Consider the following 27,808-nt stretch of genomic DNA (forward strand, 5'->3'; position numbering starts at 1 on the left):
AGGATGCTCTCAATTGTGCATCTGTAGTAGTTTGTGAGGGTTTTAGGTGACAAGCCAAATTTCTTCAGCCTCCTGAGGTTGAAGAGGTGCTGTTGCGCCTTCTTCACAACACTGTCTGTGTGGGTGGACCATTTTAGTTTGTCCGTGATGTGTACGCCGAGGAACTTGAAACTTTCCACGTTCTCCACTGCTGTCCCATCTATGTGGATAGGTGGGTGCTCCCTCTACTGTTTCCTGTGAAGTCCATGATCATCTACTCTGTTTTGTTGATGTTGAGTGAGAGGTTGTTTTCATGACACCACACTCTGAGTGCCCTCACCTCCTCCCTGTAGGCTGTCTCGTCGTTGTTGGTGATCAAGCCTACTACTGTTGTGTCGTCTGCAAACTTGATGATCGAGTTGGAGGCATGCATGGCCACGCAGTCATGGGTGAACAGGGAGGTAGGCCTACAGATAGCATAAACTTTGTATGCCTTTCTATTGAGCCAGGGAGAGTGGATTAATTGTGTAGGGCAGGAAGAGACTTGCAGCATCACACAGCCTGTGCTTATGAGGCTCTATCAAACCTGTCCCTGGCTAGTGTGGCGCTTTTCAATCATAATGTACATATGATACCTATTCATGTTCACTTAAAAAAAACTCCCTCAGTTTCTCTATGGTTTGCCTGTGTCTTTAAAAGTGTAATGTATGCTTTTCAGAGTGGTGGGGCAAATTTTTTCCCCTTTGGCCTGGAGCTTTTCCTAACTCTATAGGGTCTGTTAGTGATTAATCAGTTGTGCAAAGGTTTTTATATGGGCAGTGGGACCATATTTACATTTGAGTCATTTAGCAGACACTTATCCAGAGTGACTTACAGGAGCAATTAGGGTTAAGTGTCTTGCTCAAGGTCACAAAGACAGATTTTTCACCTAGTCAGCTTGGGGATTTGAACTATTGACCTTTCAGTTACTGGCCCAATGCTCTTCACAACTAGGCTATCTGCTGCCTAGGTTTACAGATATTTTCTAAACAGGTCACATGGTTTTGAAGAAATTCTGGAAAAACCTGTCCCTAGGAAGAATGAAAACCCTGTCAAACTGCAGCAACCTTGTACTTGTTCATATTCATTATATTTTACTTTTCTTTACACAGACACAACCTCTGCAATTGGACAGTAGAGCTCACAGGGCTGAGCTTGCGTTATGCAGGTATAGGCCTATATCAACTGCAATTAAAATTTACTCAGTCTATTTAAGTAATCGGTATTGTGTTCAATTCATTTGAGTTAATAATTTTGGATTGAAAAGGTCAAGGTTGCCTAGCCAGCCAGCCCAAGTTTGAATATAGCCTAAACCAAATTTTATCACATTCACATTTTTTCCTAATACAAATAAATGGGCTATAAATAGATTACATAACATTGGCACTTTGTTTACCCTGGCCAGAGGGCAAGCGGGGACAGGGTGCATTGGCTGTAGCCTATGCAGCTGCGGGCTGTGGTTGTTATCAGTAGCCTAGTTGATCAGACTGGGAAAATTGTGTTTTCTTCCCATACAGTTTAGTTGTAGGCTGCTGCAATATTTCTGTGAAGAGTTATTGCTTGTGTCTGTCAGGAGTGATGTGTTATCATGTTTGCTAAATAAATACAAGACGACAGTGGAGTGGCTTGCGCTTTGCTAAATGACGAGCATTGTGCCCGGGGCGCAACCTGTGATTTCAGTGAATCTGATTGGTCAAGAGACAGAACAGAATGCACAGAACCTGCAGCACTCCGATATAAAGAACAGATAGGCCTACATTGTGCGCAAGATGACAAATTGAGTCTCTCGAGTCATACAGCTCAAGTCCAAGTTAAGTCACAAGTCATAGATGCTCGAGTCGAAGTCGAGTGGCAAGGGTTTTTTATTTTTGCCAAGTCAAGTTTCAAGTCGTAAAATTTGCGACTCGAGTAGTACTCGAGTCCAAGTCACGTGACTCGAGTCCACATCTCTGAATCATGCTGCTGATGCCCTTGAATTTAGTAGTACAGAGCCTGTAAACCCATTGGATGAAAGCTTTCACGCTGGAATAAGCTCAACGTCATCTGACTTTGAAACAAGCCAGGACAGCCAAAGGTATTTATGAAAGCACAATACCCTCTAGAGAAAATAAAATCACCAATACACTAAACTGTCTACAAGACAAGTGCTCCTAAAACTTTTCACACCCTTGCAGTCAGTTCTTTGGCATGGGAGAGAGGGGTGTTAATATACTCTTCTAGCCTATTCACTCTATTGCTGGCAGTGCTTGTCTACTCAACAGCACAACTGTATGTGCTCATCCACATCAATACATCACTAGACTGTCTACAGTTCAAGCCCCCCTCAAACTTTTCACATCTTTGCTAACAGCCCATCTCAATGCCCCATTATTGACTCTAAGTGTAACAAAACACATACCAGTCTACTGTACCGTTTTTGTTTACAGATGAACATGGTTTATTTTATGGTTACACTTCAGTCTTCATGTTTTACACATCTTCATGATCAGTCTTCATGTCTCTCCAGGAGACTTGCAGTACATACAAATCTTCTGCAAGAGGTTGAGCTTGGTGTAGAATATGAGACATCCCACATACACACAGTAGCTAGCTAGCTAGCTACACCAGGCATAGTTACTCCAAGACTAATATGAGTCATAAAGCCAAAGTCATTCCTTTACTCTCCGCCATCATCAAAACATTTCTCCAGTATTGATCCTAACGAGAGGCACTGAGGCTAACTAGCTAACTAGCTAGCTACAACGTTAGACTACAGTACATTTTACGTATATAGCTAGTTATATATAACGAGAGGCACTGAGGCTAGCTAGGCTAACTAGCTATAACGTTAGACTACAGTACATTTTACGTATACAGCTAGCTATCTAACTAGCTAAACTTGGCTAGTTTGGCTTGTAGTGGTACTAACAAGCCCCATTATGGCTGAATTGAATAACACTGCCTCGTGTAAAAAGAGAGGTAATATTTCTAGCTAGCTACCAACAGCAAAACAAATTACTTGTTTTTAATTTGCCCTCATGAGTCCTGGTCCAGCAAGTCTAGGCTGCTTGCTGATCTCGCTTTTTTTTTCTCGCTGTCTCAATTCATTCTTCAAAAATGTTTCGTCGTCCAGCTCTTCTTGTAAAGAGGAGTCATCAGAAGCAGCCATCGTAGCTAATTATTTAGCAATCTCGGATAGACAGTGCACGGTATCAACTCCAGTGAACTTGTAGACTAGCACTGCCCCCGTTTTGAAAAGGCCGACTTTGAGGGTGGGAACAAGGAAGCAGGGCTCCCATCAGGCTGTAGTCTTTACAAAGCCAGGGAAAATAGATATCCTGCAATGTCCTGGCAGATAGGAACAGTGTTGAGACAAGTCCAATGGCTCTATTGAACAAGAACAACCATATATACTAAATTCTAGCATGATCGTGCAATCGGCAAAACACAAAGGCCACAATAATTGCTACAAAACATGCCTCCATTTATTTTTTATTTCAGACAGTATGCTCAATCAACCAATGATGCAATTGATTGAACTATACCAGCGCAAAAATGCAAAAATACAGCTACAGTGCATAATTATTTCATAAACACCCTCTCATCATTCATAATTATGTAGGAAGACACCCCAAATAGTGTCTAGAGGTGAAGTTTCTCTTTAATTATATGAAGAGTTCCTTGGTCCTCCTTTTTTTTTGATGACCTATATACCCCTTTTACCAAAGAGAACCTTCTATTCACAAAGATCTACTATTGTGTACCGTAGCAGCGCTTCCCTTCCTTCTACAAGTTATACTATTGAAAACACATCCTCTGAGGACCTGATCTCAAAATGTATCCCAATTTTCCTTGAAGTCAGAACTAGGCCAATGATTATGCTTTTACATACGTACAAAATATATGCCATTTACTGTAGCAGAACATGTCAAAACATTGACATTATCTGAATGTATCACACATGGCCACAGTTTCTACTGCCCATTTCTTTATGTTGTTCACCCCCTACTGTATTTTTGTTCAGAGTCAGACAGCATGTCAGTGTGCATCACAGTAATCCAGTTAAGTTGCCAATTAAAGGATCCATTGATCAGTTAGCCCTCTGAGGCCTGGGTTCACACACTGCGGGGCACTGCAGTGTGTCGATTAGAGGTGGATTGCAAAAAATACACCACCATTACAAGATTTACAGCACCTGTACAGAGAAAAAACCTTCTCTAATCGCCATTACAAACAGGGATAATTCTGTTGAAGTCGGAAGTTTACATACACTTAGGTTGGAGTCATTAAAACTCGTTTTTCAACCACTCCACAAATTTCTTATTAACAAACTATAATTTTGGCAAGTCGGTTAGGACATCTACTTTGTGCATGACACAAGTCATTTTTACAACAATTGTTTGCAGACAGATTATTTCACTTATAATTCACATTATCACAATTCCAGTGGGTCAGACGTTTTGCATACACTAAGTTGACTGTGCCTTTAAACAGCTTGGAAAATTCCCGAAAATGATGTCATGGCGTTAGAAGCTTCTGATGGGCTAATTGACATCATTTGAGTCAATTGGAGGTGTACCTGTTGATGTAAACTCAGCAAAAAAAGAAACGTCCTCTCACTGTCAACTACATTTATTTTCAGCAAATTTAACATGAGTAAATACACTGCTCAAAAAAATAAAGGGAACACTTAAACAACACAATGTAACTCCAAGTCAATCACACTTCTGTGAAATCAAACTGTCCACTTAGGAAGCAACACTGATTGACAATACATTTCACATGCTGTTGTGCAAATGGAATAGACAACAGGTGGAAATTATAGGCAATTAGCAAGACACCCCCAATAAAGGAGTGGTTCTGCAGGTGGTAACCACAGACCACTTCTCAGTTCCTATGCTTTCTGGCTGATGTTTTGGTCACTTTTGAATGCTGGCGGTGCTTTCACTCTAGTGGTAGCATGAGACGGAGTCTACAACCCACACAAGTGGCTCAGGTAGTGCAGCTCATCCAGGATGGCACATCAATGCGAGCTGTGGCAAGAAGGTTTGCTGTGTCTGTCAGCGTAGTGTCCAGAGCATGGAGGCGCTACCAGGAGACAGGCCAGTACATCAGGAGACGTGGAGGAGGCCGTAGGAGGGCAACAACCCAGCAGCAGGACCGCTACCTCCGCCTTTGTGCAAGTAGGAGCAGGAGAAGCACTACCAGAGCCCTGCAAAATGACCTCCAGCAGGCCACAAATGTACATGTGCCTGCTCAAACGGTCAGAAACAGACTCCATGAGGGTGGTATGAGGGCCAGACGTTCACAGGCGGGGGTTGTGCTTACAGCCCAACACCGTGCAGGACGTTTGGCATTTGCCAGAGAACACCAAGATTGGCAAATTCGCCACTGGCGCCCTGTGCTCTTCACAAATGAAAGCAGGTTCACACTGAGCACGTGACAGACGTGACAGAGTCTGGAGACGCCGCGGAGAACGTTCTGCTGCCTGCAACATCCTCCAGCATGACCGGTTTGGCGGTGGGTCAGTCATGGTGTGGGGTGGCATTTCTTTGGGGGGCCGCACAGCCCTCCATGTGCTCGCCAGAGGTAGCCTGACTGCCATTAGGTACCGAGATGAGATCCTCAGACCCCTTATGAGACCATATGCTGGTGCGGTTGGCCCTGGGTTCCTCCTAATGCAAGACAATGCTAGACCTCATGTGGCTGGAGTGTGTCAGCAGTTCCTGCAAGAGGAAGGCATTGATGCTATGGACTGGCCCGCCCGTTCCCCAGACCTGAATCCAATTGAGCACATCTGGGACATCATGTCTCGCTCCATCCACCAACGCCACGTTGCACCACAGCCTGTCCAGGAGTTGGCGGATGCTTTAGTCCAGGTCTGGGAGGAGATCCCTCAGGAGACCATCTGCCACCTCATCAGGAGCATGCCCAGGCGTTGTAGGGAGGTCATACAGGCACGTGGAGGCCACACACACTACTGAGCCCCATTTTGACTTGTTTTAAGGACATTACATCAAAGTTGGATCAGCCTGTAGTGTGGTTTTCCACTTTAATTTTGAGTGTGACTCCAAATCCAGACCTCCATGGGTTGATAAACTGGATTTCCATTGATTCTTTTTGTGTGATTTTGTTGTCAGCACATTGAACTATGTAAAGAAAAAAGTATTTAACAAGATTATTTCTTTCATTCAGATCTAGGATGTGTTGTTTAAGTGTTCCCTTTATTTTTTTGAGCAGTATATTTGTATGAACATAACAAGATTCAACAACTGAGATATAAACTGAACAAGATCCACAGACATGTGACTAACAGAAATGGAATAATGTGTCCCTGAAAAGTAACAGTCAAAAGTAACAGTCAGTATCTGGTGTGGCCACCAGCTGCATTAAGTACTGCAGTGCATCTCCTCCTCATGGACTGCACCAGATTTGCCCATTCTTGCTGTGAGATGTTACCCCACTCTTCCCTCAAGGCACCTGCAAGTTCCCGGACATTTCTGTGGGGAATGGCCCTAGCCCTCACCCTCCGATCCAACAGGTCCCAGACGTGCTAAATGGGATTGAGATCCGGGCTCTTCGCTGGCCATGGCAGAACTGACATTCCTGTCTTGCAGGAAATCACGCACAGAACGAGTAGTATGGCTGGTGGCATTGTCATGCTGGAGGGTCATGTCAGGATGAGCCTGCAGGAAGGGAACCACATGAGGGAGTAGGGTGTCTTCCCAGTAACGCACAGTGTAGCAATTGCCTGCAATGACAACAAGCTCAGTCCGATGATGCTGGGACACATCGCCCCAGACCATGACGGACGACCCTCCACCTCCAAATTGATCCCGCTCCATAGTACAGGCCTCGGTGTAATGCTCATTCCTTCGACGATAAATGGGAATCCAACCATCACTCCTGGTGAGACAAAACCGCGACTCGTCAGTGAAAAGCACTTTTTGCCAGTCCAGTCTGGTCCAGCGATGGTGGGTTTGTGCCCATAGTTGACGTTGTTGCCGGTGATGTCTGGTGAGGACCTGCCTTACAACAGGCCTACAAGTCCTCAGTCCAGCCTCTCTCAGCCTATTGTGGAGAGTCTGAGCACTGAGCACTGATGGAGGGATTGTGCATTCCTGGTGTAACTTGGGCAGTTGTTGTTGCCATCCTGTACCTGTCCCGCAGGTGTGATGTTCAGATGTACCAATCCTGTGCAGGTGTTGTTACACGTGGTCTGCCACTGCGAGGACAATCAGCTGTCCGTCCTGTCTCCCTTTAGCGCTGTCTTAGGCGTCTCACAGTACTGACATTGCAATTTATTGCCTCGGCCACATCTGCAGTCCTCATGCATCCTTGTAGCATGCTTAAGGCACGTTCACACAGATGAGCAGGGACCCTGGGCATATTTCTTTTGGTGTTTTTCAGAGTCAGTAGAAAGGCCTCTTTAGTGTCCTAAGTTTTCATAGCTGTGCACTTAATTGCCTACCGTCTGTAAGCTGTTAGTGTCTTAACGACCGTTCCACAGGTGCAAGTTCATTAATTGTTTATGGGTCATTTTAAACAAGCATGGGAAAAGTGTTTAAACCCTTTACAATGGAGATCTGTAAAGTTATTTGGATTTTTACAAATTATCTTTGAAAGACAGGGTCCTGAAAAAGGGACGTTTCTTTTTTTGACGAGTTTATTTCAAGGCCTACCTTCAATCTCAGTGCCTCTTTGATTGACATCATGGGGAAATCAAAAGAAATCAGCCAAGACCTCAGATAAAAAGTTGTAGACCTCCACAAGTCTGGTTCATCCTTGGGAGCAATTTCCAAACGCCTGAAGGTACCATGTTAATCTGTATAAACAATAGTACGCAAGTATTAACACCATGGGACCATGCAGCTGTCATACCGCACAGGAAGGAGACGCATTCTGTCTCCTAGAGATGAACGTACTTTGGTAAGAAAAGTGCAAATCAATCCCAGAACAACAGCAAAGGACCTTGTCAAGATGCTGGAGGAAACAGGTAGAAAAGTATCTATATTCACAGTAAAATGAGTCCTATATCGACATAACCTGAAAGGCCGCTCAGCAAGGAAGAAGCCACTGCTCCAGAACCGCCATAAAAAAGCCAGACTACGGTTTGCAACTGCACACGGGGACAAAGATCGTACTTTTTGGAGAAATGTCCTCTGGTCTGATGAAACAAAAATAGAACTGTTTGGCCATAATGACCATCGTTATGTTTGGAGGAAAAAGGGGTATGCTTGCAAGCCGAAGAATACCATCCCAACCGTGAAGCATGGGGGTGGCAGCATCATGTAGTGGGGGTGGTTTGCTGCAGGAGGGACTGGTGCACTTCACAAAATAAATGGCATCATGAGCGAGGAAAATGATGTGGATATATTGAAGCAACATCTCAAGACATCAGTCAGGAAGTTAAAGCTTGGTCGCAAATGGGTCTTCCAAATGGACAATGACCCCAAGCAGGCTTCCAAAGTTGTGGAAAAATGGATTAAGGACAACAAAGTCAAGGTATTGGAGTGGCCATCACAAAGCCCTGACCTCAGTCCCATAGAAAATTTGTGGGCAGAACTGAAAAGGCGTGTGCGAGCAAGGAGGCCTACAAACCTGAATCAGTTACACAAGCTCTGTCAGGAGGAATGGGTCAAAATTCACCCAACTTATTGTGGGAAGCTTGTGGAAGGCTACCCAAAACGTTTGACCCAAGTTAAACAATTTAAAGGAAATGCTGCCAAATACTAATTGAGTGTATGTAAACTTCTGACCCACTGGGAATGTGATGAAAGAAATTAAAGCTGAAATAAATCATTCTCTCTACTATTATTCTGACATTTCACATTCTTAAAATAAAGTGGTGATCCTAACAGGGAATTTTTACTTGGATTAAATGTCAGGAATTGTGAAAAACGGAGTTTAAATGTATTTGGCTAAGGTGTATGTAAACTTCCGACTTCAACTGTATATGTTAACATTCATAACAGTGTACATTTCCTTCCCTTTAGCAGAATGCCATTACGAGAAGTAGTCAGCTGTTGTTGTTTTTTTATCTCTGGAATGGGAAGCAGTCTATAACAGTTTATGCAGGGAAGGGCAGTGTACTGTGAGCATTGTGAATTGATAAAAGCCTGGTTAACTGATGGTTACAGGTGGTGCTGCTGCTGCTACAGCGTGATCTAATGCATCGTCTGGGTAGTGTACTGTAGTACAGAAGAGTGGATGCTGCATAGGGGATGGCCCACAGCTGCTCTGGCTGCACGCCAAACTCCAGCCTCCTCTCGGTTGCAGGATCATTTAAGCACAAATATATAAACAATGATTTCACTATCTCGTTATCATAGCAGACAAATAAATTAAATATTGATTGGGAGATGGAGGGAGGCAAGGCAACACAGGACAGAATGACCCGTTCTCTCCCTTCTCTCCTCTCAATCTCCGTGCTATTGAGTTTCCTTTCTCCAAGATTCTTAGCTTTATCTGGAATTGAATGGCCTCTGCTGCCCTTTCATTGAGTCTCTTACGGTGGTTGGATACTTCCTCTCAGATTCTTGTTTCTGTTTGAGTATGTTTTCTGTAATGTTGGTACTGTGTAGTCCCCCCTGAGTTACCTGGTATAAACATGATACCAATGGTCAAATTGAGATCCATTTAAATATGCTCATTCTGTTTGTACAGTAAGATCTGTTAATTGGTTTGGATTTCTGTTTGTTCCTGATTTGCCTGGTATTTTTGGTACATGCTGGTACCTTTAAAATGCATGCTATTCATCTCCCCTTTCTGCGTTGAACATTTCTAGAGGCCCATATTTTTTCCAAACTACCTCCTCATCCTCCCACAGTATATCCAGGGGGACTGTTACACCAAGCCACAGTAAATCTTTAAACTTAAACCTTCATTTCAGCTTTTTCAAAAACATTTATTAGAAACTGTTCCCCACAGCTTCTGTTTCAAAGCCTCTGGAGCTGCATTCACAAACAGCAGCCGAGACTCAGCCTCTGCTACCATACTGCCAGATCGACAGTATCTCTCTGAATATCTGTCTCTCTGGCTTTCTCTCTGTCTCAGTTCAATCTGTCTGCATTTATAAAACTATTGTGTTATTGTTTTCAGCCTTTCCCTTCCCCTCTAGTCCTTGTATTGTGCTAAACTACTCTTCTCTATTTAATGACAAATCTCTTTCACACCCCCCCTCTCTCTCTTTATCTTTGTCTGTCTGTTGTTACCTTTCAGAGGCAGCTGCTGAGCTGTATTCGAGGTGGAAACTGCCCTGGACCAAATGTTAGCTCCCTACAGATCCCTGGGGACGTCAGCTTCTTTGCCAACCACCTCGCTGTCCCTACTATGGAGTTTGCATTTGAACAGACCAAAGCAGAAGAGGTACTGAGACCCATACACAAACAGAATTTTAACATTTTATGATAGGGTCTGGTAGTAATAGATGATTTCTCCATTATTTACAAACATTATAGGTGAATTAAAGATTTTCCTCCTTATTGACTAGTTTGTTAAAAGTCCAGTGTGATTGTCAATTGCTATGTCTATGACACCTGGTTTAAAGGTATTATCCTGAATTGAGTTGTGTGCTAAAATTGAGGGCATATATTTTTGAGAAAATGTGATGTATTTCACTGTAGGATTTCCTATAAGCAAACATGTAGATGCTAGGTAAGCTGGCACTTGTGTGTTTGGAAACGAGCAGATGTTCTGTACCAGAATGACTGGGATTGTGACAAGAACGTGGTCCAGTGCACATTTTGTACTCCCGTTTAACATCTGTTGCCTTGCCTCATACAGTTTCGACAAGTACACACTCATTACAGTCAGTATTTAAGGCTGTTGAGTCTGCCTCCCAGTATGCAGCTCTTTCCAAAGTTTACACGATGATCTGTCTCGAAAGTCTCCTCAGACATTTGTGTGTCTCTTGTTCTTTTGAATGCCATCTGTATGGAAATATAATGTAGCAGTTTTTGTTTTTGCTAGAAGCCCATTTATATCTCTACGTTATTCTGTTAATGTGGGCATCGTTATTCAACATGCATTCTTGCCTCTTTTGCAACGTCATTTCCCTATCCAAATGATGCAATGTATCTCAGTTCAGCCAGATACATGTCTATGTGAATGTCTGTCGCCATCAGACCCTGTCAGTATGACATCTGCCACCAGGGCCCGTCTTGCCTCCATTTCACACCTCCTGTTGATGAGTGGTGGAGATGAAATAATTTGCATCCTCAGCTCACACATCTGCTAGACGCAGGCCTCTGGTGCTTTACACGTTAATGATGCAGACTCCTCACCGTCTGAACAGCGCTCACCTGAAATAACTTCCCCAACTTTAAAAAGGGAAGATGATAATGTCTGCCACTGGCGGAACAGTAAACTTCTAAGCTTTAAGTGTGTTGAAATCACTGAATACTGTGCTGTATAGATTTAGACAAAACTATTTGGTAACACTTTATTTGAAACCCAGCTTCATAACTAGTTATGACCCGGTCATAACAATGTCATAATATGTCTTATAACAGCTGACATAACTTGTCATAACCTTTTATAATATGGTCATAACACTGTCATGACACATATATTTGGGCCTATTAGGAAAAATATTGCATTATTTTATGGCTGGTTATGACACATACATAATAGTGTAAAAACCCACAAAACCTACCACGGCAGTTATTTTATGGCTGGTTATGACACCTACATAAGCGTGTCAAAACCTACCGCACAATCAAAACATTCCATTACACCATAGCCTACATGTCAACAGTAAGTTTATGCTGTATATATTTTTTTTAATTGACCATATTAAATTATCATTGTAAATGCGCAAACATTGAAGTCAGACACCCCAATGCTCTGTTACTGATGACTGGGATGAACGCAGGAGCAGATTTCAGGAGCAGGACAAGACACCTTATTTTTGACTAATGACTGATATAAGGGCATGTACGTGATAGGCCTATCTGGCTTATATGATTACGATGGTCATAAGGCTTCTTAAAGTGTATTTTCTTAGTCCAAGTAAAGTGACACAGGATGGTCATAATGCTTCATGACAGAGTCATAAAGTGTATTTTCTACAAGTTATTATATGATGAAAAAAACATGACTGTAAAGAATTAATTACAACAACAGCAAAGGATTTAAGAAACACATTTTCAAACGAAAAGAAACTTCTCAGCAGGGAAGAAACACATTTGAATAAATTTAGGTTTTGACACTCTTATGTAGGTGTCATAATGAGCCATACAATAATGCAATATATATCACAACAGGTGTAAATATATGGATCATGACAGTGTTATGACCATATTATGACAGTTTATGACAAGTTATGTCAGCTTTTATGACATAACTTGTTGTCATAAATTGTTATGGTGTCAAGTGCTACCAAACATTTATTAACTTTTCATCACCCTCAGAGATCAAAGTAAAAAATATTTGGGCCTCTGCTGATTTGAACCAGTTTATATATGATGTTAGGGTTTGAATACAATTATTCACACTCACTGTAAAACATATGATATTTGTCCTTTTCTCCTATTTTACTGCTATAGAGTGCTGAGTAACGAAGCAAAGTTTATAAAGAAATGGAGTGCCAAACTTTTCCCCCATTTGGGAGTGTAGCTGTGCACACTGCACAGTGATGACAATTCCTCCATACTCATGTGTACATCTGTCTCTTCCTCACAACATGCCTGGCTAAGCATCAGCCCAGTGACACTGGTGTGCTTTAAACTGTAAAAGTAACCTTTTCCTGGCATTCAACACATCAAGCTGAATTAGAGCCAGATGAATTAGATTCCTGAGCCACAGACTGCAATGTGGGACCAGGCTCATCACAAGGCTCTCCTGTGCAGCCAACAGCTTGAGGATGCATCTGAGTCAGATTTGAAATGACTCACTAGCTTAAAGGCTCTCCTTGCCTTCATTTGGTGTGTGTGTGTGTGTGTGTGTGTGTGTGTGTGTGTGTGTGTGTGTGTGTGTGTGTGTGTGTGTGTGTGTGTGTGTGTGTGTGTGTGTGTGTGTGTGTGTGTGTGTGTGTGTGTGTGTGTGTGTGTGTGTGTGTGTGTGTGTGTGTTATGTATTAGTGCTGAGCGATTAGTGCTTTTTGAGGTCGGTTCGATTAGAAAAAAATTATAATGGTTTTCGATTTGGGGTTTGATTATTTGGGTTGAATGCCATAACAACACAGAATAAAACAATTAATAAAAGTCTGCCCATTATTGCTTATCACTTATTAACTATAATTCATTCACTTTACTTTACTTTACAAAAACATTTGTTTTATTTGCTAACTTTATTATTTATTCAGTCATCATCTCATGTTTTTAGAGCTACTGTCTGACAAAATCACAATTTAGTAGTTCTTCAAAATAATTAATGTACCTCGCAAAGCAACATCTGCTCTCCACATCCCCTCCGCATCACCATTCTTTTCTCTTCTGTAGCAGGCGTAAAAGAAACACAGACCGTGTTGTGGACATGTGGATGCGCAATGGATTATGGTCATTGGAGTTAATTACCACATTTTATGCACTAAACTACGTAGAATATTGGCCTGTTGGAAACTACAACTCCCTACTACATCTCACAGTTCAGGCTGGATCTGATTTGTCTCTAGAGAAAGGTGCAATGTTTGCATTGAGCTCACAGAAAAGAAACGTGTGAAATGTAATTCAAATAATTGAACCACGTGTGTGCATGCAGGTGTGCCTTCTGCATTCCCTACACACAGTTTGATGTCCAATGTTCAAACTGTAGCTGACAAATTACAACAACATTTAACAATTTAAAACATTTGTAAGAATGCATCAAAATGGAATCAACAAACACCATGCCAGCTGTTTTATCATGTTTTCAAGTGTTTAAAGAGGGTTTCAAAATACAAACACAACTTGTTTTGGGCAAGATTGCCAGCTATAAACACTAGCTTGGATCTGTGTTTTTTCAGAATTGCACTCATTTTAGTCTAAGTGGATGTGACTGGTCAGGGAGCCTACCCAGGCTCCTCTCTGTTGCTACTCCAGAGGCTCTCTCACCAGATGGCTCCAATAGACTGACTGACTGGATCTCAGTCGCCCTGCTCTGGAGGTCACTATCGATCACAGTCCAGAGGTGTGGCATGCCAAAACCTGTCAGCCCATTTTCATTCACTGAGTCCTGAGAAGGGGAATCAGTGCTGTCCACACACCGCAAATGCTATGATACCAAGTAATGTGATTTTCAGGCGAGCTAGAGAAATGACCCTTGGAAATGTCAAACAAGACCACACTCTGGTTATACTGTTTGGTTTCCATTTGTGTGGACTATGACCCTGAAACACAACCATCAAACAGAATTCTATGTCTAGTCATCCTCATATTCCCCTGGTTCTCCCAAACAGCGCCATGACACATCCCCTCATTATGACACACATGCAAACGCCCCTCTCCTCATGCCCTCAGACATTGCCCGGCTCTTTGGCTGTGTTCAGGTTGCTGGTTGCGGCAGTGTTACAGCAGTGTTCAGAATTCCTGTCCTGAGGTGCTTTACCAGTGTACGCTGAGCTAATCTAATTAGCAGTGTGAAGTGGCTGCAGCTGGATGGGGCAGGGAGGGAGGGAGGCTACACCCAGTAGTCTGCTGATCAATTGGCTCTGCCTCTGCTCCGGCCCGGTCCATCCGCTGCTCTACCTCATTGCAGTGACAAGTAACTGAGCTGGGCTTGGCTACCGCGTATCCCACCATCTGGCTCTAACACATGGCGGTGACCCTGTTACTGAAAGCACTCTTCTGGTATGAAACACACACTTTGGTCTTCTTAGATTGAACATCATGCCTTATCACACTTTTTTTCATTGACCATTGACATCTGATGACAATTGAAACCAGCACGTGTGTGAGATTTGGTTCTGGGTGCAGATATTACCATTGACATAATGTAATGCCATTAGGGGTTAGGGTTTTACAAAGTGGTCCATATAATGTTGTAGACTGTTGATAGGATTTTGGACACCAGTCAATACAGTAGGTCATTGTATTTAATGCACACCAAGGGATAGGGCCAAAGGGAAGGGAAATCAATGGAGTCTGGGCCTTGGCAATTCAAACTCAGATTGGACAATTAATGTGTAATCGAAGAGCAATCAAAAGTAACCTATTGTTGCTTAATGAGTGTATGTTTTACTCAATAAAGAGAAAGGTGTGTCTGAGCTGCAAAGATGCAAAAGAGATTGCAAATACCTGTTTAGGAATACAATGCACCATGTAAACAACATTTGTTGTGTCTAAAACAATAGGCCTTACTGAATGAATCTTCCTCTTGTTCTTACCACGGGCAAACATAGAACCTCCTGTACTCCTACAGAAAATGTGTTATCCTACATAAAATGCAATTATCTTTTGGTTCCATGAAAGAGGAGAAAAGCATTTCCCATATTTAAGCCATTTAGTTGCTCTCGCTTCAAGGTCTAGCATATCTTGAAGGTTTGTAAGAGGAAACTCTACCTTTTTGTCTTAAATTGAAATATTCTCTTCTATTATTATATCTCTTTCATTTCCATTGGCCTTGAAATGGGGCCACCTCCAGAAATGGGAGAGTTGTTCCATTGGGACGTGAATACTCTGGGGAAATACACAATTTGTCCTTATTTATGGAAATTAGTCGTAGCTTGTCCCTTTTAAAGGAATGTTTTTAAGTAGAAGAAACAGCCATGTCAATTGTTTCACAGTTTTCTATATTTTATCTGATCCTACTGTCTCCATTTCACATTTGAATTAGGTAAGTCTTCTAACAGTGTTGTGTTATTTTTCAAGCTGTTGAAGGTGATTACTATCTTCTTCTATTTTAGAGTCCTTCCTTCATAACATTGGAGTGTTTGGCTGGAGCTAGAATCATACACCCTCATGTATAGCCTTTTACCCTAGTCACAGCCTGCTTTGAAGTCCTCTTTTGGGGTTTTCTCTCTTTAGGCAGGTTTCTTCAAAAGCACTTGTCCTCAATGTATGCTAGCTAACCCCAGAGTGGGCACAATGGATGTAGTAAGATCAGTCAGGAATAATCTAATTAATTCAGGGCTTGTGAAATTATACCTAGGCTAAATATAAGACTTTCACAATCATAAGACTCACTAATAATTACATTATTTTGTCAAAATAGTTTAACCTGTTGTTTTGCAATAAATAATGATCTGGCTTTCAAGTCCATCTATGAAAATGCCCTTTTTGTTACAAATTTAACCAGGACCATGCATAATACACATTCACTAATAATGACTAACTTCTTGTAGCAGCCAGGCATTATAGAAAATGAACACAACTAGATCTCATAAACAATCTCCCAAGCACAAGCCGAGGTACTAGTGAATAGCCAGCTAATCTTTATATTTAAAGTCTAGCCAACTTGGATCTATTTGCTAGCGAACAAGGTACAACAGTTGAATTGTTATGAACACAACCTTCTGTCTGTCTCCAACTGTTTGAACAGCATGTTAGCCTGTCCACTTTGTACAGATGTTGAAATCAAGTGCCCTACCTTATTTCTCAGAATGAGTTGCCAATTCCTTATATAATTGTTTTTTTTTATGCCTATTGCACATTTATAAAACACAGACTAGACAGCTAGTATAAAAGTGTGTGGCTAAAATGCTGCTAGCGGTACGTGTGACAAACTGAGCATTCATTTTCCAGAATCAATGTTCATTGATACTCCCATTTTAGCAGAGTCTGGTCGTCTCACAATTTGAAGAGTTGAGACATAAAAGGGTATTCATTTTATTTTATTTAACTTTTATTTAACTAGGCAAGTCAGTATATAAGTCAGGGTATAGTGTCACGGTCGTCATATGAATGAGACCAAGGCGCAGCGTGCGTATCGTTCCACATCTTTATTTATATGTGAAACTATGCAATACATACAATAAACTATACTGCTCAAAAAAATAAAGGGAACACTTAAACAACACATCCTAGATCTGAATGAAAGAAATCATCTTATTAAATACTTTTTTCTTTACATAGTTGAATGTGCTGACAACAAAATCACTCAAAAATAATCAATGGAAATCCAATTTATCAACCCATGGAGGTCTGGATTTGGAGTCACACTCAAAATTAAAGTGGAAAACCACACTACAGGCTGATCCAACTTTGATGTAATGTCCTTAAAACAAGTCAAAATGAGGCTCAGTAGTGTGTGTGGCCTCCACGTGCCTGTATGACCTCCCTACAACACCTGGGCATGCTCCTGATGAGGTGGCGGATGGTCTCCTGAGGGATCTCCTCCCAGACCTGGACTAAAGCATCCGCCAACTCCTGGACAGTCTGTGGTGCAACGTGGCGTTGGTGGATGGAGCGAGACATGATGTCCCAGATGTGCTCAATTGGATTCAGGTCTGGGGAACGGGCGGGCCAGTCCATAGCATCAATGCCTTCCTCATGCAGGAACTGCTGACACACTCCAGCCACATGAGGTCTAGCATTGACTTGCATTAGGAGGAACCCAGGGCCAACCGCACCAGCATATGGTCTCACAAGGGGTCTGAGGATCTCATCTCGATACCTAATGGCAGTCAGGCTACCTCTGGCGAGCACATGGAGGGCTGTGCGGCCCCCCAAAGAAATGCCACCCCACACCATAACTGACCCACCGCCAAACCGGTCATGCTGGAGGATGTTGCAGGCAGCAGAACGTTCTCCACGGCATCTCCAGACTCTGTCACGTCTGTCATGTGCTCAGTGTGAACCTGCTTTCATCTGTGAAGAGCACAGGGCGCCAGTGGCGAATTTGCCAATTTTGGTGTTCTCTGGCAAATGCCAAACGTCCTGCACAGTGTTGGGCTGTAAGCACAACCCCCACCTGTGGACGTCGGGCCCTCATACCACCCTCATGGAGTCTGTTTCTGACCGTTTGAGCAGACACATGCACATTTGTGGCCTGCTGGAAGTCATTTTGCAGGGCTCTGGCAGTGCTTCTCCTGCTCCTCCTTGCACAAAGGCGGAGGTAGCGGTCCTGCTGCTGGGTTGTTGCCCTCCTACGGCCTCCTCCACGTCTCCTGATGTACTGGCCTGTCTCCTGGTAGCGCCTCCATGCTCTGGACACTACGCTGACAGACACAGCAAACCTTCTTGCCACAGCTCGCATTGATGTGCCATCCTGGATGAGCTGCACTACCTGAGCCACTTGTGTGGGCTGTAGACTCCGTCTCATGCTACCACTAGAGTGAAAGCACCGCCAGCATTCAAAAGTGACCAAAACATCAGCCAGGAAGCATAGGAACTGAGAAGTGCCCACCTGCAGAACCACTCCTTTATTGGGGGTGTCTTGCTAATTGCCTATAATTTCCACCTGTTGTCTATTCCATTTGCAAAACAGCATGTGAAATTTATTGTCAATCAGTGTTGCTTCCTAAGTGGACAGTTTGATTTCACAGAAGTGTGATTGACTTGGAGTTACATTGTGTTGTTTAAGTGTTCCCTTTATTTTTTTGAGCAGTGTATAAAGAACAACAACAAACCGTGACGAAGAGGTACAACATGCACTAACTCAAAATAATCTCCCACAAACCAAAGGTGGGAAAAACAACTACTTAAATACGATGACCAGCTGCCTCTAATTGGGGATCATCCAAAAAAACAACATAGAAAAACAGAAACTAGACCCAAACAACATAGAAAAATGTAACTAGAATAAACCCCCCAGTCACGCCCTGACCTACTCTACCATAGAAAATAAGAGCACACAATGGTCAGGATGTGACATATAGTAAGAAAGGTTATGTTTTCCTCTATTACAGTCAAATAATGTCTCAATGTGTTTCGGTGTCCATATGAGTGATTCTGTTGGACCAAACGTCAAAAGCAAATAGCGAGTTGAAACTGCTTGTTGTCAGCGAATATGAAGTGATCTTTCATCTTTGTTGTTCTGAGTGGCAGGGGGAGGAGTTTGGTGTGTGTGTATGTGTGTGTGTGTAAATGGGGAGGTGCACAGTCAAAGTAGGAGCGAAGTAGATGAATTCTCATAAAAAAAAGTAAACATAAAAAAAAAACGTTATTCTTGCGATATAGGCATTTGGAATATCGTGCTAAAACATACGTTTGAATTAATCAAATTCATTTGATATATCGCCCAACCCTAACACACACACACACACTGGGCCTGAACATCTGGCTGAGTGGAGGTGCTACAGTCTGCTAATCGCTGTGGCGTGTGTTTGTTCTCCGAAGGTCTCAGGATGACCCAGGCGAGTGCTGCTCCTATTGGAACTCCCACTAGTCCTAACCTCACCACGGGATACTCATCTGAACTCTTCTCTCTCCTCCATCTTGCTGTTGAGATGTCAGTGTTTCCTTGCAAATACTCTACCCTCCACCTAGTCACAGATATGATGCCTTCATTCATATACTGTAGAATGCATGCCAATAGAACCATGTAGATGTGTGATGCTGGAGCTACTGAAGTAACCTTTAAATAAACATGGAGGGAGGCAGCAAAGCCATTCTCAGAGGAGAGTTGAGGAAGATGGGTCTTGGCATGCCTCACTACTCCAACAGGACAGACAGGCCCTCAGACTGACAGTCAGTCACATTTCCCAGACAGACTGCAGTACAGTCTGACACTAAGACTTTCTCATCTCCTGCACACCCAGTGACACCCAGTGGCAATCTCTTTTTCAGAGGGAGCCAGCCGAGTTCTCATCAAATCAAACCCAGCTCAGTGGGAGCTCCGGCTGAGTCGAAATGAACACAGCACCAGCAGACCTGCTGTATTGATTCAGAGGCTCTTTCTGAGTCTCTCTCTGAGTCGGTGTAAAACAGCATCAAGGCAGGCAGGCAGCACCCCTCCTTCCCTCCGCTGTGTCTCCACTCTGCCCAGGCTTCCTTGGGACCGATCAGAAAGTGGGCGCTGAAGGGGAGTGCATGTGTGAGGGGATAGAGAGATCATTAACTCAGCTCAGCTTGGCTCTTCTGTCTAATCACCAGTTAACACTTTCCAGGCCTGTATGGAACAGTGTGTGGGCAGGGAGCTCCTCACGGCAGGGGCCTGGCTGCTCTATGAGCCAGTAGACACATGGGGCGTCAGAACAAAACGTCAGAACAAAACCTGGCTCAATGGATGTCGATGTACTGTAGAAGTGTCAACACATGAAGATGAACTCCTCAAAATGATTTTTCTTTGGCATTGTTTTCAAGTGTTAAAAAAAGTGTTAAAAATCTGTGCAAATGACTGTACAGATGACTGTGGATGATTACTGATCCGTGGTGGATTTTAATCATCATGTTACCATGTTCCATAGCTCCCCTGTCTCTGCGTTGTGGCACACGTTTTGTAATCTCTGTGTGACAATGTCACAGTGTCACAGCCTCCTTTGTACTGTGTGTCAAAGGTTTAACAAGCATTTGCTTCAGTTAATGTGACTGTGTGTTTTTGTTGCCAACACAACACAACAGCCTGTGTAAGACTCTAAAATATAAAAATGTATTCATTGTAGTTGGTGCTTGTTTTCCTTGCCAAGGACATCCTCATGCTGAAAATCAAATGCTACAAAGTGCTTCCAAAGTGTTTTAACACCCCCTTCAATAACCTAGAGGAGTTTTAATATCAAACCCCTGCTTATCCAATGGTATTTATTTGGTCCCTCTGTTGCAGAGAGAACATAGTATAAGCCCTTAGGTCTGCATTGATTATCAATTACTTTATCTTGAGTCTACCATAAATACAGAATAATTTGATATAATGATCTTTCCTCTGAATTACGCCTGCAATCCTCAATTAACTTCTTTAAACTTATTTTGGATAACATAACCTCCCATTAACTTTAGTCACTAAGGCAAATCAGTAACTCTCCTCAGGGATTCTACTAAAGCAATAAGTTGTCCTCCATGAGAGTCAGTGTTTTGGAAGATTATCAGAAACAGCCATTGTAAACCCTCCATAAAACAAGCAAAGGCCTACTGAATCAACTGTACTGTTTTCCTGGTCATATCAAAGCTCATATTATGAGCATTACTTGCAGAACATCTTTGCTCTATTCGTATCACCCATTAAATGGAGTTAAGAAATACAAATTTCATTTGCAGGGTTCAGTACCCATTGCTCCAGCCCAAAATAAAATAATAAAGGAATCAATGAAAATGCAGCTGGAGTGGAAATAACTTGACAATGCTGCTTTTTTTTCTCCTTTTCTTCAAGCGAAAAGGTTCACCTCTTTTTATGTGGCTGGCACTGTCCTTATGGAATCCTTATTTCAACTTGAACTCAATACATTAACTTTTACTCTGTAGTTCCCGGTTGATTAAATTAGTGATATCTGCATGAAACGACAGCTGATCCCGCTCTCCTCCCCTGCCTCTCTTTGTGGATGAATATTCATGTATTGTTGTTGCCAACAATAGACCATTCCCAGCTAGCACATTTGGTTCCTTGGAAGTTGTGGGAACGTACGTTTTTGGTTTCTCTTTGAAGCCATAAGTTTCCTGACTGGTAAAAAAGTTTGTTTTTTTTACATTCTGAGAACGGAAGTGAACATTTTACCTGTTTTGGGAATGTACATTTTTAGGTTGCAGGGAGGTTCTGAGAATGTTTAACTATGGTTCCCTGAAAGTTTTATTCATGTTCTGAGAAGGAAGGTATTTAAATAACATTCTGAGAACATGTTTTTATTGTGGCATGGCATCAGTGAGATTCAAACCTATGATCTTCTGTTTTCTATCCATGGAATTAGTCCACTGCGCCACCAGGATGGAGCTACCATGCCATGTTTTCTTTACTCATTCTTTTTAGTCTATTTAAACAGTCCCCATTTCAAAGGAAACATTTCAAGCATCTTTTACAATTTTTTTATTTAACCTTTATTTAACTAGGCAAGTCAGCTAAGAACAAATTCTTATTTACAATGACGGCCTACCAAAAGGCAAAAGGCCTCCTGCGGGGACGGGGGCTGGGATAAAAAATTATAATAATACAATAAAGATATAGGACAAAATATACATCACGACAAGAGAGACAACACAACACTACATAAAGAGAGACCTAAGACAACAACATAGCATGGCAGCAACACATGACAACACAGCATGGTAGCAACACAACATGGCAGTAGCACAACATGGTAGCAGCACAAAACATGGTACAAACATTATTGGCCACAGACAACAGCACAAAGGGCAAGAAGGTAGAGACAACAATACATCACACAAAGCAGCCACAACTGTCAGTAAAAGTGTCCATGATTGAGTCTTTGAATGAACAGATTGAGATAAAACTGTCCAGTTTGAGTGTTTGTTGCAGCTCGTTCCAGTCGCTAGCTGCAGCGAACTGAAAAGACGAGCGACCCAGGGATGTGTGTGCTTTGGGAACCTTTAACAGAATGTGACTGGCAGAATGGGTGTTGTACAGTATGTGGAGGATGAGGGCTGCAGTAAATATCTCAGATAGGGGGGAGTGAGGCCTAAGAGGGTTTTATAAATAAGCATCAACCAGTGGATCTTGCGACGAGTATACAGAGATGGCCAGTTTACAGAGGAGTATAGAGTGCAGGGATGTGTCCTATAAGGAGCATTGGTGGCAAATCTGATGGCCAAATGGTAAAGAGCATCTAGCCGCTCAAGAGCACCCTTACCTGCCGATCTATAAATTAAGTTTCCGTAAACTTGCATGGGTCGGATGGTCATCTGAATCAGGGTTAGTTTGGCAGCTGGGGTGAAAGAGGAGCGATTACGATAGAGGTAACCAAGTCTAGATTTAACTTTAGCCTGCAGCGTTGATACCCTCACCACCCTCACCCAGGTAGTGAGGGTAGGAAACAACATCTCCACCCCGCTGATCCTCAACACTGGGGCCTCACAAGGGTGCATTCTCAGCCCTCTCCTGTACTCCTTGTTCACCCATGACTGCGTGGCCATGCACGCCTCCAACTCAATCATCAAGTTTGCAGACAACACTACAGTGATAGGCTTGATTACCAACAATGACGAGACGGCCGACAGGGAGGAGGTGAGGGCCCTTGGAGTGTGGTGTCAGGAAAATAACCTCACATTCAACATCAACAAAACAAAGGAGATGATCGTGGACTTTAGGAAACAGCAGAGGGAGCACCCCCCTATCCACATCAACGGGACAGTAGTGGAGAAGGTGGAAAGTTTTAAGTTCCTCGGCGTACACATCACAGACAAACTGAAATGGTCCACCCACACAGACAGCATGGTGAAGAAGGCGCAACAGCGCCTCTTCAACCTCAGAAGGCTGAAGTAATTTGGCTTGTCACCGAAAACACTCACAAACGTTTATAGATGGACTATCGAGAGCATCCTGTCGGGCTGTCTGGTATGGCAACTGCTCCGCCTACAACCGTAAGGCTCTCCAGAGGGTAGTGAGGTCTGCACAACGCATCACCGGGGGCAAACTACCTGCCCTTCAGGACACCTACACCACCCAATGTCACAGGAAGACCAAAAAGATCATCAAGGACAACAACCACCCGAGCCACTGCCTGTTCACCCCGCTATCATCCAGAAGGCGAGATCAGTACAGGTGCATCAAAGCTGGGACCGAGAGACTGAAAAACAGCTTCTATCTCAAGGCCATCAGACTGTTAAACAGCCATCACTAAAATTGTGTGTCTGCTGCCAACTTACTGACTCAAATCTCTAGCCACTATAATAATAAAAAATTGGATGTAATAAATGTATCACTAGTCACTTTAAACAATGCCACTTTATATAATGTTTACATACCCTACATTACTCATCTCATATGTATATACTGTACTCTATACCATCTACTGCATCTTGCCTATGCCGCATGGCCATCGCTCATCCATATATTTATATGTACATATTCTTATTCATTCCTTCACACTTGTGTGTATAAGGTAGTTGTTGTGAAATTGTTAGATTACTTGTTAGATATTACTGCATGGTCGGAACTAGAAGCAGAAGCAAGCATTTTGCTACACTCACATTAACATCTGCTAACCATGTGTATGTGACCAATACAATTTGATTTGATTTGAGAGAAGGACAGTGTACTGTCTAGCCATACTCCCAAGTACTTGTATGAGGTGACTACCTCAAGCTCTAAACCCTCAGAGGTAGTAATAACACCTGTGGGAGGAGGGGCATTCTTCTTACCAAACCACATGACCTTTGTTTTGGAGGTGTTCAGAACAAGGTTAAGGGTAGAGAAAGCTTGTTGGACACTAAGAAAGCTTTGTTGTAGAGCATTTAACACAAAATCCGGGGAGGGGCCAGTTGAGTATAAGACTGTGTCGTCTGCATATAAATTGATTTGTTGTAGAGCCTTTAACACAAAATCCGGGGAGGGCCAGCTGAGTATAAGACTGTGTCGTCTGCATATAAGTGGATGAGAGAGCTTCCTACTGCCTGAGCTATGTTGTTGATGTAAATTGAAAAGAGTGTGGGGCCTGGGATCGAGCCTTGGGGTACACCCTTCGTGACAGACAGTGGCTGAGACAGCAGATGTTCTGTCTTTATACACTGCACTCTTTGAGAGCGGTAGTTAGCAAACCAGGCCAAAGACCCCTCAGAGACACCAATACTCCTTAGCCGGCCCACAAGAATGGAATGGTCTACCGTATCAAAAGCTTTGGCCAAGTCAATAAAAATAGCAGCACAAAATTGCTGAGAATCAAGGACAATGGTGACATCATTAAGGACCTTTAAGGTTGCAGTGACACATTCATAACCTGAGCGGAAACCAGATTGCATACCAGAGAGAATACTATAGACATCAAGAAAGCCAGACAGTTGATTATTGACAAGTTTTTCCAACACTTTGATTAACAGGGCAAAATAGAAATAGGCCTATAACAGTTAGTTATAACAGTTAGCACTCATTAAGATCAGGTATGGCCAATTAGTGGGCGTGGCCCACACACTTGAACACACTTAACAAGATAGAGGATAGAGAGTTTTGTTGATGCTAAGAATGGAATGTATTTTAAATAACATACTTAGAACGTTCTCAAAAGTTTTCTTGATTTTTTTGGGGGGGGAGTTTTCTTAATGTTCTCAGAACAATTTGAGAACATGACTTTAAATAGAACCATGAGGAAACCTGTAGGAAACGTTATGCTAAGTACTGAAATTCCCAAAGAAGAACACTGTTTCTTAACATTCTCTGAACTATTTGATAATATTCTCAATGTCAAACCAGTTGGAGAACGTTCCTCGAACATTATCAAAATTAAAATGAAATGTAACCATGTTTGAACTTTTAGGAAACGGTCTGTTAAAGTAGTGAATTAAAAGTAATGAAATACCAAGAAAATACAGTTTTTTGTCAAGTTCCTTAAATGTGCTGAGAACGTTCCAAAGCAAATCAACTACCCTGCACCATTCCCAGAAAGTTGTGAAAGGTTTTACTGTATGCAAAATAACCATAGGACAAGCACACTCTCACCAAACTCTTAAATATATGTTTCTCAGAATGTTATGTGCTAGCTGGGTCAGTTCTGGTGGCTGGGAAATGCTCTGAAATTTGGTTCCATGTGTGCCATGGCGCTGTGAGGTCGCCTAGGCAGAGAGCTCTGGAAATATTGTACAGATTTTCTGTATTTTTAAGTCGTTTTGTCAGGCGGCTCAAGGAAGCAGGAGGGGTGAAGTAAACGCAGGAGACACAAATCCGTGAACACACGTTTAATTGGTATCCACTCTGTACAAAAACTAGGTAGGGCAGGGCGCATAAAACAAATGACCCCCCCCCCCCCCTCCCTAAACAACTAATACAAAACAGGTGCGTGCCTAACCTAGACCTAACCAACAGAAAGGGAAACAGAGGATCGGTGGCAGCTAGTAGGCCGGCGACGACGACCGCCGAGCGCGGAGGGGGGGGCGCCACCTATGCATTCACATCACCGTCTGTTTGTTCCACCTGTCCCGGTTCCTGGAAGGATGTGAGGGAATGGCAGCCTCGCCTCGTAGGCGACACTTCCAGACTACTATCGAAGGTGTGGTGGTGCTTTCTGGCGCTTTTACAGTCCCAGGTGCAACTCCCAGGTGGATGATCCAGCCTACTTATGGAGGAGGAGGAGATGATGTGCCTGATGAAGAGCTCCGGGCCTGTCTAACAGTAGGCCTATCTGACTGACATTTCTCCCTGCCTGTCTATTACCGATGCGCCCGCCGCTCAACCTACTGCTACTGACTGCCTTTCTGAACTGCCTAAAGGCATCTGAAGCTGTGAAAGACCATCAACCATGAAGTGACAAATCCCTACATTTGTTTTGGTTTTCAACGTGACTTTGAGATTCTTGTTTGTAATGAAAAGCCCTATATCAAATAAATGTATTATTATTATTATTTAATGATGTTGCACTAAACAGCTCAAAGCACTCCCAGCCAGAGTATCCCACACATCAAAGCCTGGGGCTATTGGGGAGGATGATCTACATCACACGAGGTTGGTGGCACCTGAATTGGGGAGGACGGGCTCGTGGTAATGGCTGGAGCGGAATTAGTGGAATGGTATCAAATACATAAAACAATGGTTTCCATGAGCCGTCCTCCCCTCAGCAGCCTCCTGTAACCTACATCTTCACGCTGATTACTCCATTCAAAGCTTCATTTTCCAGCTTACATAAACAATGTGTGTTCTGCTCTCTACTCTCCACCACCGAATATAGTGAAAACCACCATAGTTAGTATTGACATTATAATTAAATCACAATGGATTAGCTAATTTCCATGAAACAGCTGCCTGTGTTACAGTAGCTGCCTAGTTAGTGCAGTGTCTTTAGCTAGCTAGCTAGCTTTGTTGTGCAGCTTGCGAATAGGCTAACGTTAGCTAACTAAACATTTGTCTATTGGCTGGCACTGGCAGTATGGGATTAGAGAGAGTGAATTAAATTGTTTATTCGTCATCTTGCTAGGTAGTTATCTAGCTGTGGCCTGCTGGCTAGTGTCAACAAGGGCTATCTACAAAATAGCAGCAATAGCACATATAGCTTGGAATCTAGACCAAAAGCAATACGCACAGATATGCATTTCCAAACAACGCTACTTCCACCTTCTGGTTTGGAGTATTTTAACAAGGCTGAGTGGCTGACGACTTCCAAAGTCTTTTCTCTGTGAACACAAAAGAGATTGACTGCTGACACTCTGTTCAGAGGTGCTAAGTACTGTTGGTAGGCAAACGTTTAACAATCCTACCATTTGTGTCTGAGCTTTAAACAGAACTAAGTGACCCCCTTGTGGTACGGTCAGGACAGAAGCCAACATTCTTGTTGCTCTTAATTCTCATTCCTATCCTCCAGCCCTCCTGCTAGTTTTGTGTTTGTTTTCTCGGGGGGGATTCAGAGCGGGAGTTGCTGAACAGAACTACAGTCATCAGCAAAACAGGAGATCAACCACTTGACTCTAGCGCCTCCACCCCCCCCCCCCCCCCCCCAACCCTTCCCACCCCACCCTGCTCCCCCTCTTGCGTTTACCTTACTCCCACTAGTTGGCAGGCAGGCTCCTACTAACAGGCCTGGCAGGGAACGCCCACCCCATTCCACAGGGAATTGTGACACCTAGTACACCTAAAATTGGGTTACCCAGGGACACGCAATCTGCTCGTTTCAAGCGTACATATTTAGGATAACTACTCAAACAATGGTACAATTTGAATCTAGCCTTTGGTCCATACTCAGTGAACAGATTAGTATGATTTAGTGCTCTGTGTAGAAAATTATTGGAAGTAACAATTAGACACACTGAGGATCAAAGCAGTGGATGGCCTTGTTGTCCATTCATTAGGCACCTTGCAGTTTACCGTATATCACCTAACAATGTAAAAGGTACTTGATGGCTCCTAACAGATATAGGAAGTGTCCTGATGA

General features: G+C 42.9%; 1 protein-coding gene across 1 annotated transcript in view; it reads left to right on the top strand.

Moving 5' to 3' along the window:
- The window catches only part of naaladl2 (N-acetylated alpha-linked acidic dipeptidase like 2), a 291,011-nt gene that overhangs the window by 226,375 nt on the left and 36,828 nt on the right, over positions 1-27,808 (top strand). Inside the window, exon 10 of the mRNA XM_014216734.3 lies at positions 10,219-10,365. Coding sequence (XP_014072209.1) covers positions 10,219-10,365 — 147 coding nt within the window. The remainder of the gene's footprint in view (positions 1-10,218; positions 10,366-27,808) is intronic.

The sequence above is a fragment of the Salmo salar genome, chromosome 10, assembly GCF_965601325.2.
Source record: "Salmo salar chromosome 10, fSalSal1, whole genome shotgun sequence".
Lineage (NCBI taxonomy): Eukaryota > Metazoa > Chordata > Actinopteri > Salmoniformes > Salmonidae > Salmo > Salmo salar.